The sequence below is a fragment of the Delphinus delphis genome, chromosome 16 (assembly GCF_949987515.2).
Source record: "Delphinus delphis chromosome 16, mDelDel1.2, whole genome shotgun sequence".
Classification (NCBI taxonomy): domain Eukaryota; kingdom Metazoa; phylum Chordata; class Mammalia; order Artiodactyla; family Delphinidae; genus Delphinus; species Delphinus delphis.
The window spans coordinates 58,377,083-58,395,026 of NC_082698.1; the positions used below are offsets into that span (position 1 = coordinate 58,377,083).

At 35.4% G+C, this 17,944-nt stretch overlaps 1 protein-coding gene across 4 annotated transcripts in view; it reads right to left on the minus strand.

Moving 5' to 3' along the window:
• Positions 1 to 17,944, minus strand: part of ADK (adenosine kinase) — a 486,415-nt gene that overhangs the window by 229,259 nt on the left and 239,212 nt on the right. For all 4 annotated transcript variants that reach the window (XM_060034751.1, XM_060034754.1, XM_060034753.1 and 1 more), the window contains 2 exons: positions 4,007 to 4,179; positions 806 to 914 (listed from right to left, as the gene is read on the minus strand). In XM_060034751.1, coding sequence (XP_059890734.1) covers positions 806 to 914; positions 4,007 to 4,179 — 282 coding nt within the window. The remainder of the gene's footprint in view (positions 1 to 805; positions 915 to 4,006; positions 4,180 to 17,944) is intronic.

A 17,944-nucleotide genomic window follows, 5' to 3' on the forward strand; every position in this document is an offset into this window, starting at 1 on the left:
ATGTTCCTACTGGATAATCAATTTTTTATGCATCTTACCAGCTGTTTCACAGCTCAGGTAGTAAATGGCAGCAGCTGTTATATCAAAACCGTATATGCAAATGAAGTACTTTCAATTTTTCATAGGTATCTACTTAGTATTTGTGATGAGCCACATTTAACTCATATTAAATAAAAACAAGGTATTCATAGGGTGATTAATTCAGGAGAATTTTTAGTACAGTCTTATTTTAGAAATGAATTCTTAACCAATTATTTTTTATGCCAGAAGGCTTAATAATTCAAATTACATGCTGCCCATATTCTGATATTTAAAAGATTTGTCATGATCAATGTTTCTAAAATATTAACTTAAAAGGTGTCATGATAATTACTATGGAATAAATAGTAATTAAGTTTTTTCATCAAATAAGCTCAAACTGTTTGCAGTGAATATTGATATTGCTAATAATATTTCCACACACAATGCATGGCATCATTCACAACAAGTAGCCTAAAAATACAAATTTCCAGAATTACTTCAAAGACCTTAAGATTTAATACAGAATTTGATACTTGGTTTAAAAACATCTATGTATAATGTATCTAAAAAGAGGTATATTTGAAGATAAGTAATACAGATCACGCTACCACAGAATGATCATATTTCTGTTCTGTATTTGTAATAGTGAACCTAGCATATGCTTTGAGATGGGTAAAGAATTTACAGGATAATCAGAGACAATTATTTTTAAATGTACCTCAGCTAACAACTATAATTTATAGTGTAAATATGTATCAGAAATTTGAATTAGGCAAATACTTACTGCTATATAATAAACTCTTGCTTTGTCTACCAATATCCAGTTTTTCTCCATATCAAGATGTTTTTCCTTTTTATAACAATTGGCAGCAGCAAGATTAGCTACAAGGGATCTAAAACAACAATAACAAAAAGTAAGTAAGTTTTACATATAGTCAAACTTGTCATATAACTATACAGTTAACTAAAAACATTTTTGTAAAATTTGTTTTAATTTTATTCTTAATTCTTCAAACTGCTGTATACTGATTTTAATAAATGTAAATAAAGTTACTTTTTTTTTTTTTTTTTTTTTTGCGGTACGCGGGCCTCTCACTGTTGTGGCCTCTCCTGTTGCGGAGCACAGGCTCCGGACGCGCAGGCTGAGCAGCCATGGCTCACGGGCTCAGCTGCTCCGCGGCATGTGGGATCCTCCTGGACCAGGGCACGAACCCGTGTCCCCTGACTCGGCAGGTGACTCTCAACCACTGCGCCACCAGGGAAGCCCATAAAGTTACTTTTGTTCTGAAAACTTTTCAAGATTTCTCTGTTGCCTTTGAGATAAACAAGGACATTAATCCTTGCTCTAAATATCATCTGGTATTTTGAGAAACTGGCATTTAAGCTTCCTTTTGATACTAAAATAATAAAATTATCTACTTTCTACATTTTTAATAGTTCAAAATGCAGTTAAGAAATAGCTACTATGTAGTTACACACAAAAAAATATATATGCAACTAAAAACTTCAGTTTTCAAATATCAACATATTATCCACTGATATTTAATCTAATGCTTTAAAAGCGAGGTATGGGATTAATTTTACAAAACACACATATAAATGTAGACCATATTTACTATGAGGGATTAATTTTATTAATACACTACATTTTACATTACATTACATAAAACCATTACATTTTATGGGCTAGAATAAATTAATATTAGTTTTCATAGTTGAAAACTCCCTGCACTGTTCCAGTTTTGTAGCTGAAAATCTAGGCAGAATATTACATTTAAAATCTTGTTCCAAGTGCCACACAGAGCTTTTTATTATTGTCCAACAATTAAACTTAATACAATAATTATTTATGTTACAGACAAAGAAATAAAAACACTTTTCCCCCTCCTTCTGACCCACAAATTAAAAAAAAAAAACTTGCCAATTTTTCAAATTTTTTTTAGTTAACAGTTGTGGTTAAAAACATCCCACAAATACATCATCTCATCACTTAAGATTTTGGTAATATGGTTAGATTCTCTTTTGAAAAAAATAAATCAATTCTCTTCCAAAACATATTTGTACTCACTCATATGCCATCAGACTAGCTGAAGGATACATTCTGTTTATGCTCAACTAAATTAATGCAAATAAGAGTGATATTCATCAATACATGTATATGCAAAATAACTATATTACAAATTTAAGGATAATTAATTTATAAAAAATATTTTAGTAATCATGACTCTTGCAAAATGTTGACAAAAAAATGGTTACTAAATAAAAGCAAATACTTCTGGTATGAGCTACTAAACTCTATTTTGATAAAAAAAAATACTACTCATGATAGGAAACTAAATAGTTCCTCCAAAAGAAAATACAGGTATTCTTACTATCCAAGTGTATCTATCTGGTTCAGAGTTTGTGGAGAATAAGAACCTGGATTAAGAAGAATATTCCCTTAACCAGAGTTTGGGACACTGGAAGTTAGTGTTCCTAGCTCTATTTAAAACAATCTATCCAAATCTATTAGGTTCCACAATTTGCATAATGAATTAGACAGCGAGGGTTTCCCTCAGTTTCTGACTTCCAATAGCACCTAATTAATACTGATCACCATAACCATTATATGAGTATATAAATTAAGCTGTTGATGGAAGACCTAATATTATCATACCTGTTCTTTAAAATAACAACTTAACATACAAAAACAATTTAGCAATTTTACTGTAGCCGGAGTGGTATCAGAGGCAAAAGTTGACACATTTCTCACTAATGGGAAAACTCTGCACCTGCCTATTAAAGTTGGTTTTTAGAAAAACTGAAAAGGGGAAAGGTCTAAATAAGTATATCTCAATGTTTGAACTGATGGTTTTATTTATTAAAACCTTAAAATCATAAATTTCTCCTACACCCAAAAAATAAAGTTACAGGAAAGTTTGAAAATGGCTTTGGTACCCTAATTGTTTTTGAAAGTTATATTTTAGTTATTTAATGACTACTGCCCAGAATAGTGTCAGGTCTTTAACATACATTTGAGAGGTCAAAGAGTGAGCAAAAACATATGAGGTAAAAAGGAGGAATGGAGCAAGGGGAGGAGAGATAAGGGAGGAAATAAGGAAAAGAAGACAAAGAGACAAATAAGAAAGAAGGGGAAGAAAGGGACATAGGAAATGGTGGAGGACAGACAATATTTTTAGCTATAAGGGATGTAAAGTATCTAGTGAGTCACCATTTTAAAAGAGACCATCTTTGGTGATTCTAACAATATAATAACTAGGAAAATTATTTTTTTTCCTTTCCAAAGGAGAAAAAAGCCCATGCTGATAAGCAGTATGCTAATAATGATGTTAGCAAAGCATGAATGTACTGAAGATATACCTACACGTAGCTGCAAAAGGCACCAAAAAAAGCAATGCATGGAAAGTTCTGAGAGACACAGTTCAAGTTCACACAAAGAAAAACTTTCTGATAAGTGAAGTTGTATAGAAATGTAAAAGATTGTTTTTTGAGTGGTGCATTACCCATGACGGAAGTTGTTTAGTATGGGCAGATGACTGTTCGCCAGAAATGCTTTAGATGACCTAATTTATATGAGGCTGGATATAATGTAATATTTTATATATTTAAAAAATATATATGTGTATATATGTATTTTAATATTCCAATCTCAGGATATGTTGAAAAGAACATTCAGTTCGGCAAGAACCTAGCTACAAAACACTGAATAAAATGCGCTCCTTTTCTGACCCTAATTATAAAAAGTAGAGGCTGGACTTGATAATCTCAAAATTTTCATTTCATTACGCTTCATGAAGATAACAACAGGTTCAAGAAAGGTAAAAAAAAACTTTTTAAGGAAAAATGATACTAGGAAGAAGAGTTTATTAAACATTAAAATAAATTACAAACATGAGGTCTAAATTCCAAACTCAGATTTGAATTCAGATTTTACCAGTGGTTAAACAGTCAATTAGTACAGTGCTTCCCTTGAAATAACACTGACCTGTTGCCACCAGTGATGCACGCAGCACAAGTTCCTGTTGGCTGCTCATTCTGTTCATAGTAATGAGCATCCACATGGGCTTCGGCAGCTTTTTTCTTCAGGATCTCCCCAAATTTATCTATCCCGATGCATCCAAAAAATGTTGCTGCTTTGTGTGGCTGCTGAATCATCCACTGAAAAAGAGAAACATAAATAATTTTAATGGGTCAGAAAAATGGTACACATAGTTCAGTATTCTGCCAAGGATGGTGGCATAAAAGCGTTGCTTTGTTAGCAGCTGTGGCTGTTAGGAATGGAATTTCAATCCTGTATCACCACTTATGATAACAAACTTGATATAACAACCACATAAAATCTTATTATACTTCCTTCAGGGAAAGAAAGAGAACACAGTGGTTAAGAACTCAAAGTCATACAGACCTTAGGTCAATACTGGCTTGATACAGAAAAATAATACTGAGTCCAGTAGAAGTAGTGAAGCATTGTCATTAAAAGCCCAGAATCTATATTGAATACTGTGTGGGTTCAAATCTTGCCTCTGCCACTAATTAGCTGCGCAAGTAAGACCATGTCACTTAACATTTCTAGGCCTCATTATCCTCATATGTAAATGAGGAAAAAAATTATAAATACACCTTATAAAGCTGCTGGGGATTAAATTAGGTAATTTAAGTTAATGTATATGCATTATGGTACCAGGCACAAAGTAGATGATGTATATTAGCTGTGGCTGTCATTAATATTGTACTTCATCTATATATATGTGTGTGTGTATATATACACATATATATATGCTAAACTTACGTTCACGTCTAATAAGTTGTTTTAAAAACAAGTTATTGGACTTCTCCAGTGGCTCAGTGGTTAAGAATCCACCTGCCAATGCAGGGTACACGGGTTCAAGCCCTGGTCTGGGAAGATCCCACATGCTGTGGAGCAACCAAGCCCAAGTGCCACATTACTAAGCCTGTGTTCTACAGGATGCGAGCCACAACTACTGAGCCCACGCTCTACAACTACAGAAGTCCGCGCGCCTACAGCCCATGCTCCACAACAAGAGAAGCCACCGCAATGAGAAGTCCACGCACTGCAACAAAGAGTAGCCCTCGCTCGCTGAAACTAGAGAAAGCCCTTGCACAGCAATGAAGACCCAACGCAGCCAAAACTAACCAACTAACTAAACAAACAACTTATTCAGAAATAAACAGTATTAAAAATTCTAATTCATTAGTCTCATAAAACTTTAATTTCTTTGCTATAAATTAATCACTGTATTTATTTTAAAATGCATACTTTTCATTCATATGTTATCTTTTATAATTAGGCTCAAATTCCTGAGCTTTCTAATACTTGTATTAGTTATTGTAAACAGCATCTATTTTTTTCTAAGACTTTTCAGCAAAATACTCAATATGCAAAGTCAAAAGATATCAAAATCTTACATTACTTCCAAATATCTGGAGTATAAAAGAAATGCATGTATGCTTAGTGCTAAAGGGATGAGGAAGTAAAAAAAGGTAACAAAGAGAAATCTGTAAGATAAAGATACAGTAACTGATGATCTAGTAGTCCAATTCTACTTCTAGGGATTTATTCTGAAGATACATGTCCACAAATATAAAACAACATATACAGAAGTATTCTTTGAGACATTATTTGTAATGGCAAAATGTTGGAAACAAAATGTCCATGCACAGAAGACTGGTGGAATAAAATATGATAAATCCATTCAATGGAATACAACACAATTTAAAAAAGAACAAGAAAAGCCGTTTGAAATACAACAAATAAATGCAACATGTAATCATTATAGATGCTGGACTGAGAATAAAATCAAACAGCTATAAAAGACTATTAGAATAATCACTGAGATTGGAATATCTATAATATATCAGTAAACAGGATTGTATAAATTCTAAATTTCTCAAATAGAGGGTAAATACTTCAAAATCGTTCAGGGGAAAAATATACATATTTATTTACATAAAGAAAGAGAAAGCAAATGTTGAAATGCTAAAAACTGGTAGATCCAATGGCATTTTTCACAGAACTAGAACATAAAATTTCACAATTTGTACAGAAACACAAAAGACCCCGAACAGCCAAAGCAATCTTGAGAAAGAAAAACGGAACTGGAGGAATCAGGCTCCCTGACTTCAGACTATACTACAAAGATACAGTAATCAAGACAATATGGTACTGGCACAAAAAGAGCAATATAGATCAATGGAACAGGATAGAAGGCCCAGAGATAAACCCATGCACATATGGTCACCTTATCTTTGATAAAGGAGGCAAGAGTATAAAATGGAGAAAAGACAGCCTCTTCAAAGTGGTGCTGGGAAAACGGGACAGCTATATGTAAAAGAATGAAATTAGAACACTCCCTAACACCATACACAAAAATAAACTCAAAATGGATTAAAGACCTGAATGTAAGGCCAGACACTGTAAAACTCTTATAGAAAACATAGGCAGAACACTCTATGACATAAATCACAGCAAGATCCTTTTTGACCCACCTCCTAGAGAAATGGAAATGAAAACAAAAATAAACAAACGGGACCTAATGAAACTTAAAAGCTTTTGCACAGCAAAGGAAACCATAAACAAGATGAAAAGACAACCCTCAGAATGGGAGAAAACATTTGCAAATGAAGCAACTGACAAAGGATTAATCTCCAAAATTTACAAGCAGCTCATGCAGTTCAATATCAAAAAAACAAACCACCCAATCCATAAATGGGCAGAAGACCTAAATAGACATTTCTCCAAAGAAGATATACAGATTGCCAACAAACACATGAAAGGATGCTCAATATCACTAACCATCAGAGAAATGCAAATCAAAACTACAATGAGGTATCACCTCACACCAGTCAGAATGGCCATCATCAAAAAATCTACAAACAATAAATGCTGGAGAGGGTGTGGAGAAAAGGGAACCCTCTTGCACTGTTGGTGGGAATGTAAACTGATTCAGCCACTATGGAGAACAGTATGGAGGTTCCTTAAAAAACTAAAAGTAGAACTACCATACGACCCAGCAATCCCACTACTGGGCATATACCATGAGAAAATCGTAATTCAAAAAGAGTCATGTACCACTATGTCCACTGCAGCTCTATTTACAATAGCCAGGACATGGAAGCAACCTAAGTGTCCATCATCGGACGAATGGATAAATAAGATGTGGCACATATATACAATGGAATATTACTCAACCATAAAAAGAAACGAAATTGAGTTATTTGTAGTAAGGTGGATGGACCTAGAGTCTGTCATACAGAGTGAAGTAAGTCAGAAAGAGAAAAACAAATACCGTATGCTAACACATATATATGGAATCTTTAAACAACAACAAAAAATGGTTCTGAAGAACCCAGGGGCAGGACAGGAATAAAAACGCAGACGTAGAGAACGGACTTGAGGACACGGGGAGGGGGAAGTGTAAGCTGGGATGAAGTGACAGTGGCATGGACATATGTATACTACCAAATGTAAAATAGATAGCTAGTGGGAAGCAGCTGCATAGCACCGGGAGATCAGCTCAGTGCTTTGTGACCACCTAGAGGGGTGGGATAGGGAGGATGGGAGGGAGACGCAAGAGGGAGGATATATGGGGATATATGATATGTATAGCTGATTCACTTTGTTATAAAGCAGAAACTAACACACCATTGTAAAGCAATTATACTACAATAAAAATGTTAAAAAATAAAAAAAATAAAATAAAATGAAAATTGGTACATCTATGACAGGTATACAGAAGTTCCTTTAACTATTTTTTATACTTCTATGTAAGTTAGAAAATTTTCAAAATTAAAAGATGGGTTAAAGATATTGTAATGAAATCAAACATTCCATTTAAAAATAACAATAATTTAAAATTAGCTTATTCAGTCTTTAATATTATCAATTTTTTAAAATCAGTCCATCACATGAAGCAGTTAATATCTTAAAATGCATCAATATCCATACCTAATAGATTTTAAATCCTTTAAACCATGCTTAGGTAAATAATACATTTAACAGCAGAAAATACCTGTATGTTGTTCTATAATTTACTTTTATTCATGTAGAAGCATGGTTAAATTATGAACCATGTCTGTTTTAGGTAGTAAAATAAAAAAAGGCAAAGTCAACAGCAAATTTTACTATGATTTTTTAAATAACTTAAAATGCCATCAAAATAAAAGGAAACATCAGTGAAAGTGAAGTTATTATAATGTAACTCAGCCTAACTATAATCAAAGTTCACATATTCAAACTAGTGTGAAAAAAAGGGCTATATCAACTCACTATTGGGCTTAAATATGACTTCCAACCCTTCCATAAGCAGGATTTAAATGAATTGAAATGTTTCCTTTACAAATCGCTACTACTTGAACCTGCAAAACAAAAAATTGGACAAATAATAGAACTATTCAGCAGGTTGTTATAATTCCACTATTGAGTATTTCATCACAGGAAACTGGTTAACATTCTGGAAATATCTGATTATCAGCATACTAACAAAATGACACCTTTACTCTTGATCAGTGATTTCCACTCAAAAGTTAGTCAATCTAAAATGAAAGTTTAGTAAGCCAAAGCAGACACACAAAAGAAATAGAAGCATTGTTCACTGTTCAAAGTACTCAGTAATCTAGCTGAATAAATCAAGATGTTATAATCAAGAAAGTTGAAAAAGATTAAAAATACAAATTTTTAAAAAGTTTATAATTTGTTTTTTAATTTTTTTAAATTTTATTTTATTATTATTTTTTATACAGCAGGTTCTTATTAGTTATCTATTTTATACATATTAGTGTATATATATCAATCCAATCGCCCAATTCATCCCCCCCCCGCCACTTTCCCCTCTTGGGGTCCATACCTTTGTTCTCTACATCTGTGTCAGTACTTCTGCCCTGCAAACCAGCTCATCTGTACCATCTTTCTAGGTTCCACATATATGCGTTAATATACAACATTTGTTTTTCTCTTTCTGACTTACTTCACCCTGTATTACAGTCTAGAGATCCATCCACGTCTCTACAAATGACCCAATTTCATTCTTTTTTAGGGCTGAGTAATATGCCATTGCATATACATACCACATCTTCTTTATCCATTTGTCTGTTGATGGGCATTTAGGTTGCTTCTGTGACTTGGCTATTATAAAGAGTGCTACCATGAACACTGGGGAGCATGTCTTTTTGAATTATGGCTTTCTCTGGGTATATGCCCAGGTGAATTACCATATGCCCATAGTAGGGTCATATGGTAATTCTATTTTTAGTTTTTTAAGAAACCTCCATACTGTCCTCCATAGGGGCTGTATCAATTCATATTCCCACCAATAGTGCAAGAGGGTTCCCTTTTTTTAAAAAAATCTTTATTGGAGTATAATTGCTTTACAATGTTGTGTTAGTTTCTGCTTTTTCACAAAGTGAATCAGCTATACATATACATATATCCCCATATCTCCTCCCTCTTGCATCTCCCTCACACCCTCCCTATCCCACCCCTCTAGGTGGTCACAAAGCACCGAGCTGATCTCCCTGTGCTATGTGGCTGCTTCCCACTAGCTAGCTATTTTACATTTGGTAGTGTATATATGTCCATGCCACTCTCTTACTTCGTAACAGGGTTCCCTTTTCTCCACACCCTCTCCAGCATTTGTTGTTTGTAGATTTTCTGATGATGCCCATTCTGATCAGTGTGAGGTGATACCTCATGTAGTTTTTTTTTGTTGTTTTTTTGTTTGTTTGTTTTGCGGTATGCGGGCCTCTCACTGTTGTGGTCTCTCCCGTTGCGGAGCACAGGCCCCGGATGCGCAGGCTCAGCGGCCATGGCTCACAGGCCCAGCTGCTCCGCGGCGTGTGGGATCTTCCTGGACCGGTGCACAAATCCGTGTCCCCTGCATCAGCAGGTGGACTCTCAAGCAGTGTGCCACCAGGGAAGCCCCCTCATGTAGTTTTGATTTGCATTTCTCTAAGTAATGTTGAGCAGCTTTCATGTGCTTCTTGGCCATCTGTATGTCTTCTTTGGAGAAATGTCTATTTAGGTCTTTTGCCCATTTTTGGATTGGGTTGTTTCTTTTAATACTGAGCTGCATGAGCTGTTTATGTATTTTGGATATTAAACCTTTGTCCATTGACTCATTTGCAAATATTTTCTCCTATTCTGAGGGTTGTCTTCTTGTCTTGTTTATAGTTTCCTTTGCTGCGCAAAAGCTTTTAAGTTTCATTAGGTCCCATTTATTTTTTTTTCCATTTTTCTAGGAGGTGGGTCAAAAAGGATCTTGCTGTGATTTATGTCAAAGAGTGGTCTTCCTATGTTTTCCTTGAAGAGTTTTATAGTGTCTGGTCTTACATTTAGGTCTTTAATCCATTTTGAGTTTATTTTTGTGTATGGTGTTAGGGAGTGTTCTAATTTCATTCTTTTACATATAGCTGTCCAGTTTTCCCAGCACCACTTATTGAAGAGACTGGCTTTTCTCCATTGTATATCCTTGCCTCCTTTGTTATAGATTAGTTGATCATAGGTGCGTGGGTTTATCTATGGGCTTTCTATCCTGTTCCAGTGAACTATACTTCTGTTTTTGTGCCATTACCATACTATCTTGTTTACTGTAACTTTGTAGTACAGTCTGAAGTCAGGGAGTCTGATTCCTCCAGCTCCATTTTTTTCCCTCAAGATTGCTTTGGCTACTCGGAGTCTTTTGTGTCTCTATACAAATTTTAAGGTTTATTGTTCTAGTTCTGTAAAAAATGTCATTGGTTAATTTGATAGGGATTGTGTTGAATCTGTAGATTGGGTAGTATAGTCATTGTCACAATATTGATTTTTCCAATCCAAGAACATAGTGTATCTCTCCATCTGTTTGTGTTAACTTTGATTTCTTTCATCAGTGTCTTACAGCTTTCTGAGTATACGCAATCAGAGAAGAAAAAGAAATAGAGGAATACAAATTGGAAAAGAAGAAGTAAAACTGTCACTGTTTGCAGATGACATGATACTATACAGAGATATTCCTAAAGATGCCACCAGAAAACTACTAGAGCTAATCAATGAATTTGGTAAAGTTACAGGATACAAAATTAATGCACAGAAATCTCTTGCATTCCTGTACACTAACAAGGAAAGATCAGAAAGAGAAATTAAGGGAACAATCCCATTCACCACTGCAACAAAAAGAATAAAATACCTAGGAATAAACCTTCCTAAGGAGGTATAACTAATTTAAATTCTGTTAAAACTTTAGTACACCACTAACTTTGTCTCAAACACAATGTGACCAACACTTGACCAATCTGTTTCCTACCCTTCTGACATGCAATCAGTAAACATTTAATACATGTATGCTAGAGAATAAAATGATGAAAATGACCGTGTCCCTAATATGAAATCAAAATCATTACATTGTCAGATTCTCTAGAAAAGAGATTTAACTTTGTTCATAACCTGAATATGCTGCCTTTTTTTGGGTAAAACAAACTGCCCAACTTTTCTTTGTTTATATAAGGACAGAACATCCTTAAACACCTATCTTTAACTTCCAGTCTAGCCCTGAGGGAGTAGCAGGGTCCAGAACTACCCCTGTGTTCTGAATAACTAAAAAGAAAAGCAAAAGGGAACAACTAAAGAATTTTCAGACATTGGCCAACAGGCAGAACTGGACTGTAATCTCTGATAGAGAAGACAGAAGGTGAGCCCTGACATCATGCAGACTCTCTGCCAGGAGGCCATTTCCAGACTGTGATGCAGGGAGGAAGAAGCCAAACAGAGCCTGGCATTCTCACTGAATTAAGCAGAGAGAGATAAGTGTTCAAGGAGTCAGGAAACTTGAAATGGCAAAAAAGAGTTTCAGAGAGGAATGAGCTGAAATCCATATAGAGTAACTCTTAAGGCTTTTGCTGGGGACCGATCTGTGCATACTTAAGGAATATAAGAGATCACAAAGGAGCTTATATAAATGCTCCAGGATTAAAGAGTCAGTTTATCAAGGTCTCAGGATTCAAGAAAAAAATATAATGTGATTCTATATACTACCAAGGAACAGCTGAAAATTAAAATTAAGAAAACAGTGTCATCTACAATAACATCAAAAAATAAAACATATTGGGAAAAATTTAAGAAAACACGCGCAAGACCTATGCACAGAACACTATATACGTTTGCTGCGGGGGAAAAGAAAACCCACCTATATAAATGGAGAGCCTATGTGCACGAACTGGAAAACTCAACATTCTTTTTTTTTGGTTTTTTTTGGGGGGCCGTCCTACGCGGTTTGCAAGATCTCAGTTCCCCAACCAGAGACTGAACCTGGGCCCTCAGCAGTGAAAGCGCACAGTCCTAACCGCTGGACTGCCAGGGAATTCCCAAAATTTTAATATTCTTAAAACAGCAATTCTCCCCTAATAGATTCATAGAGTCATTGCAAACCCCAGTCAAAATCTCAATAGGATTTTTGAGGATATCAAAAAGCTGATTCTATCAACAGTAAAAGGAGAAGTAACTAGAATAGCCAAAGGTTAGGAGGTATGTCAGTGTGACAGAAACCAACATTGCTAAATTCCAATTTCTTCAAATATAAAATGTGTATAATATAACCTGTGATCTTGTAAGGATGCTTAAGAATTAGAAACAGACTTATCAAGACATGCACTCTAGTTCAGTAAATGATACCTAATAATATAGCTGTTTCACTTTTACACAGAGGATGAGAGGGCTCTCATTATACTGTAAGTAACTACACCTAACTAGAGAACCAGAAAGCCATTACTGTTAACTTTAAATAAATAAATGAATTAGTTGAATTCAATTTTAACAGCAACAGTAAAGCTACAATGGTATCAGAAAACACCCAGGAGGGAGATTAATTGCAGCTGGGGGGATCAGAAAAGGCTTCCAGAGATGGGTGACATTATCGAGTAGTCTTTGAATGATAGGTATAATTTTTTAAAATGGCTATGAACTGGAAAGAAAGTAGAAGCATAGAGCACATGCCTCCTTTACTGTGTTAGGAATTTTATCATGGTGTCTCTAAGGCAAAAGGAATTCTATTTATTAAGTAGTTAGTTCTAAACAACTTAAGTATTTATTTCCTAACAATTTAGTACTTGTCTAGCACTGCAAAATTCTCAAACCTTGGAATCAGGCTGGTCACCACCACCCTCATTTCCTGTCTCACATTAATTTCTGAGCAGTGCTTATTTTTATTAGTCACAGAAACCCAGTTTTACAAAGTATATGATATCACCAAAAGGAATGTAGCAACCTAATTTTAAAATGAAAATATCCAAAGTTAGTGGTTTGTGCTGTACCTGATAGATGTCACTGTTTCCCTAGAAAATTTAAAATATCCTGAGAAACCGAAGTGGGTCTGCAGCGAAGAGGCCTTAGCACACAGTTTGAGAAATAAAAGAAGTATAGTGTTAACAAAAATAATAAGAGAAATAAAGGAAAATAAATATTTGTCAGTTAGGAGTATGACAGAGAACTATGTGTGAGGGAAGAGACTAATGGAGAAAAGATGTATGCCAGATCATTAAATGCCACTTAAAGAAGTTTAGGTGGCATTCTGTAGATAGAAGGGTGCACAGGAGGGTTTTTGAGCAAAGAAGTTAGGTGATAAGAGATGATACCTCATTAAGGTAAGAAACCAGGAGGAGAAAATTTACAACTGAATTTAAACAGGGGCTGAAAAAATGAGCTTCACATTTTGAGCTTCACATCAAGAGTCTTTAACAACATATGGAAAGATTTCTATTAATATTAACTTCACCTTCCAGATGAATTTCCACTTTGTCACCTAAATGCAATATTTAGGACAATATAAATGACAATGATGCTCAAGAACCAGCCACTTCTAAAATAATGCTATGTACTTTAATTCAATCCATAACAGAATAACAAATAATGACACCTAGTTACTAAAATAATTGCAAGATAAGCCTAAGAAATTTTATACAAGAAAACCCAATGAGGCATTTCAAGAAAACTGTAAAGCACAACTAAAAGAAATTAAATGTCAAAACTGGGAAATAACAGGAACAAGCAGACTGCAAAGGGTGATGAGGAAATCAAAACTGAAGTAGTTGGTTAGGACAACAGCATATATCACAAAGCTTAAAGGATTGATTCTCTCAGATGACGACTAAGCTTTGGTACCAAGCGAGTCAGGGTGAAACAGAAAATTTTCATAAATATTATTAAGAATCCATTCTCCCTCAGTAACTAGTAACGTTAGCCTCCTTTCCTGCCAAAACTGCTCCACTTTCACCTGCTGGCATGCATCCTATTAGTAAAATTGATTCCCAATAATTCTACTATTAGCCCAGCAATAGTTTTTTAGTTATTTTTGTTGTTAAATACCTGTTAACATCTATTGCTCAGAAGAGATTTTGGGAAACTTTGGCCTACTAGAAAAAAAAAAACTTCAGACTCAGATATATGTAAGTTCATCTAGTCATGGGATGATAAATTATATACTCTAAGAGAAATTATATTTCTTGCAGAATTATTGTGAGTCTTGAATAAGATAATGCAAGCAAAGTGCCTAAAGTAGTGCCTATTAAAGAGTGCTGCTGCTGCTGATAATAACAGGGCACTGAGATATGATAAAAATAAATTTTAGTGTAACGTTATTTAACTCATTCCATAAATATTTTTTGATCACTTACCATCTGTTGGACATTATTGTAGTAAATAACAGATAAAGAAACACTTCTCTATCTCTTTTGTAGGCTTGTTTTCTTCTCCCCATTCTTGAGTGTTCCCCAGCCTGGATTCTCTTCACACCCTATCTATTTAGATAGATAGATAGGTAACAAGAGCGAGAGAGACAGAGAGAGAGAGAATGAGAATGTTATTGCAGCACATGGGAGTAGCAAGTACATTAGACTTTGGAGAGTGACCAAAGATGATCTCCTAAGGGAAATATGAGAACCTGTCTCCAAACTGAAATTTGTAGGACTTAAGGGACATGGTGGGTGTTGGGTGGGATAGTTAATTTTCCGTGGAAGAAGAATGACAAAGAGGCTCAGAAGCAAAAAAGAGAGTACTGGAATTAAAGAACTAAAAATAAATTCAGTATTTCAAAAAGGATTTTGATACCTTATGAATGCAATGAGTGAACATAAATAAGGTGTTAGAATCAAAGTGCTTATAATCTCTTCTTTCAATTTGTATTCTAAAGACATGATATTTTCTAAAGCACACGATAAATGCAAACTGGATACAGTCCACATGGAGATATCATTAATAATATAACCATTAGTCCAGGTTAAAGGTTCAGCAGAAGACCTGGCATAAGGTTGGCACAGAATAAATTTTAACTATTCTTATAATTACTACTATTGTAATTATTATATGAGTAGCAATAACACTATTATTTCTAAGACAAATTGTTAAATATTTAGAATACTAGGAAGGAGTTTGAATTTTATTTTCTAAGGAGATTTGTAGCCTGTACAAGGTCTGTGGGCCCCAATCAGGGCAAGGTATATGTGAGAGGAAGCAGGGAATCCATTAACCCCCTGAAATGTAAGGAAATTTTTATGTATTTTTCAGAGAAGAGGATTCACGAATTTGATCAGATTCCTAAAAGGAATTAGGCCACTCACACGAGAGAAGAAGGAGGGGGGAGGAGGAATGGTATAGGGAGAATACAGCTATAGCTAGGGTGGACACCTTTTTCTTTCTAATAGGAGTGTACCAAATTAACCAAGAAAACCATTGATCCAAAGCTATTTATCTAAATTAGAAAATACTGTATGTTATGTTTTTTAAACAACTTATATTACCTGAAATTGTTACTCAATTTCTTTGGCTATCAAAAATAAGTAGCCTAGGGCTTCCGTGGTGGCGCAGTGGTTGAGATTCCGCCTGCCGATGCAGCGGACACGGGTTCGTGCCCCGGTCCAGGAGGATCCCACATGCCGCGGAGCGGCTGGGCCCGTGAGCCACGGCCGCTAAGCCTGCGCGTCCGGAGCCTGTGCTCCGCAACGGGAGAGGCTACAGCAGTGAGAGGCCTGCGTACCGCAAAAAAAAATAAAAAAATAAAACTAAAAAATAAGTAGCCTAGATTTATTTCCAAAAGTATCCAAAATTAGGTGATAAAAAATAACCCAGCACCTGAATATGGTGCCACAACAGGCTTCAGATTTTTATTCAATCTGCCTTTCAACAGAAGCCTTTAAGCAACAAGATTTCTACCCAATGGATAATATATATTCTATTTCTAATTCTCCCAAGATTTTAAAAATCATGCCTATCTTTTCTTTAAGTTTCTTGCTATGCACAATGAAGTCTCTCTTTTAGGTTGGAATAAAGATATCTCATAAGGAGAAATGAGATCTGTAATTAAAAAAAAAAAACCCCGCCAGAAAGTGTCTGTAGAAACAGAATTTAATATAGCATTTCCACGACATTAATTGAAATTGTTAAATTCCCTTACATAGTGAAATGATGTTGTAAATATATATGGCAAAATGCTGAGGGGGTGTAGGACACACTACTTCAAATTATGGCATACTGGCTAAAGGAATCTGAGAAAATGGCATAAGTAGAAAGGTCCCTCTGACCATCACTCTCCTTCTCTCCTGATATAGGTCATAAAACCCTCACATGAGAGGTGCCTTCACAGTATCTGCAGGAAAAGAGCACACTTATCTCCAAAGACAAAGGGATGCACAGAAGAATCCTAACAAAAAGACCTTGCTAAGTTTTCCCCAGTTAACACTTGCTTCATACTCTCTGACCTATGTCATATTTCTGTAAGATTTCCCTTTCCTCATCGAACCTAGCTACTCAGGTCAAACTGTTTCTTTGGGTCTTCATTTCCTTATGAAGGCTCCCATGTCACATAAAACTTATACTAAATAAATTTGTATTTTTTATCAGTTTAATTTTCAAACCCAGCCAGGACCCTAAGAGGGTCAAGGAACATTTTTCCTTCCCTACAATCCTCAAGAAACTTCAAAGTAAAGGAGATGGTAGCAACGGCTGCTCTAGTTTAAAGGACATTTTATTTACCTGTATAACTACCATAATTCAAAAATAATTTCTAAAATCATTTTCATTTTCCCCATATAGTCTAAATACTTCCTTCCCCCTGACAACTTAAGAAAAACTGCATTAAAAACCAAATATAAGGGGCTTCCCTGGTGGTGCAGTGGTTAAGAATCCTCCTGCCAATGCAGAGGACACGGGTTCAAGCCCTGGTCCGGGAAGATCCCACATGCCGCGGAGCAACTAAGCCCCTGCGCCACAGCTACTGAGCCTGCGCTCTAGGGCCCACGAGCCACAACTACTGAAGCCCGTGAACCTAGAGCCCGTGCTCCGCAACTAGAGAAGCCACCGCAATGAGAAGCCTGCGCACAACTAAGAGTAGCCCCCGCTAGCCACAACTAGAGAAAGCCTGCGCGCAGCAACGAAGACCCAATGCAGACAAAAATAAATAAAGTTATAAAACAAAACCAAATATAAACCAAAAGTTCAGCTAAAAAACACTATAATTAACCAAAGATGAGTTAGAAACAAAAACATAATTAAGAGCTAAATTAGTGAGTACTTACTTTGAGTACTTCAATTTGCTAATTCTTTACCTACTACCTTATCTCAGCTAATCTGAACCACCAAACACAATGCAGATACTTACTATTCCAATTTCACAGATGAGGAAAGTATGTCAGTGGCATGCTCAAGTCTGTATGATTTTAGAAGGTATACTCCCAATCACTAGTCTAGATATAGGCAAGAAAGGGAAGTAAAGAAAATCTTACTGGAAAGAGTGTCATCAGTTCTCAGAAATACAGCTGGCCTCGAAAAGAGTAACCATGTGACCTTGAATAAGTAGCTTAATCTCTCTAGCTATCATTGTTCTCAAGTGTGAAAGTCAGGAAATTACGGTGATTTTCTAAGAGATCCATCATTTCAAGCTACGAA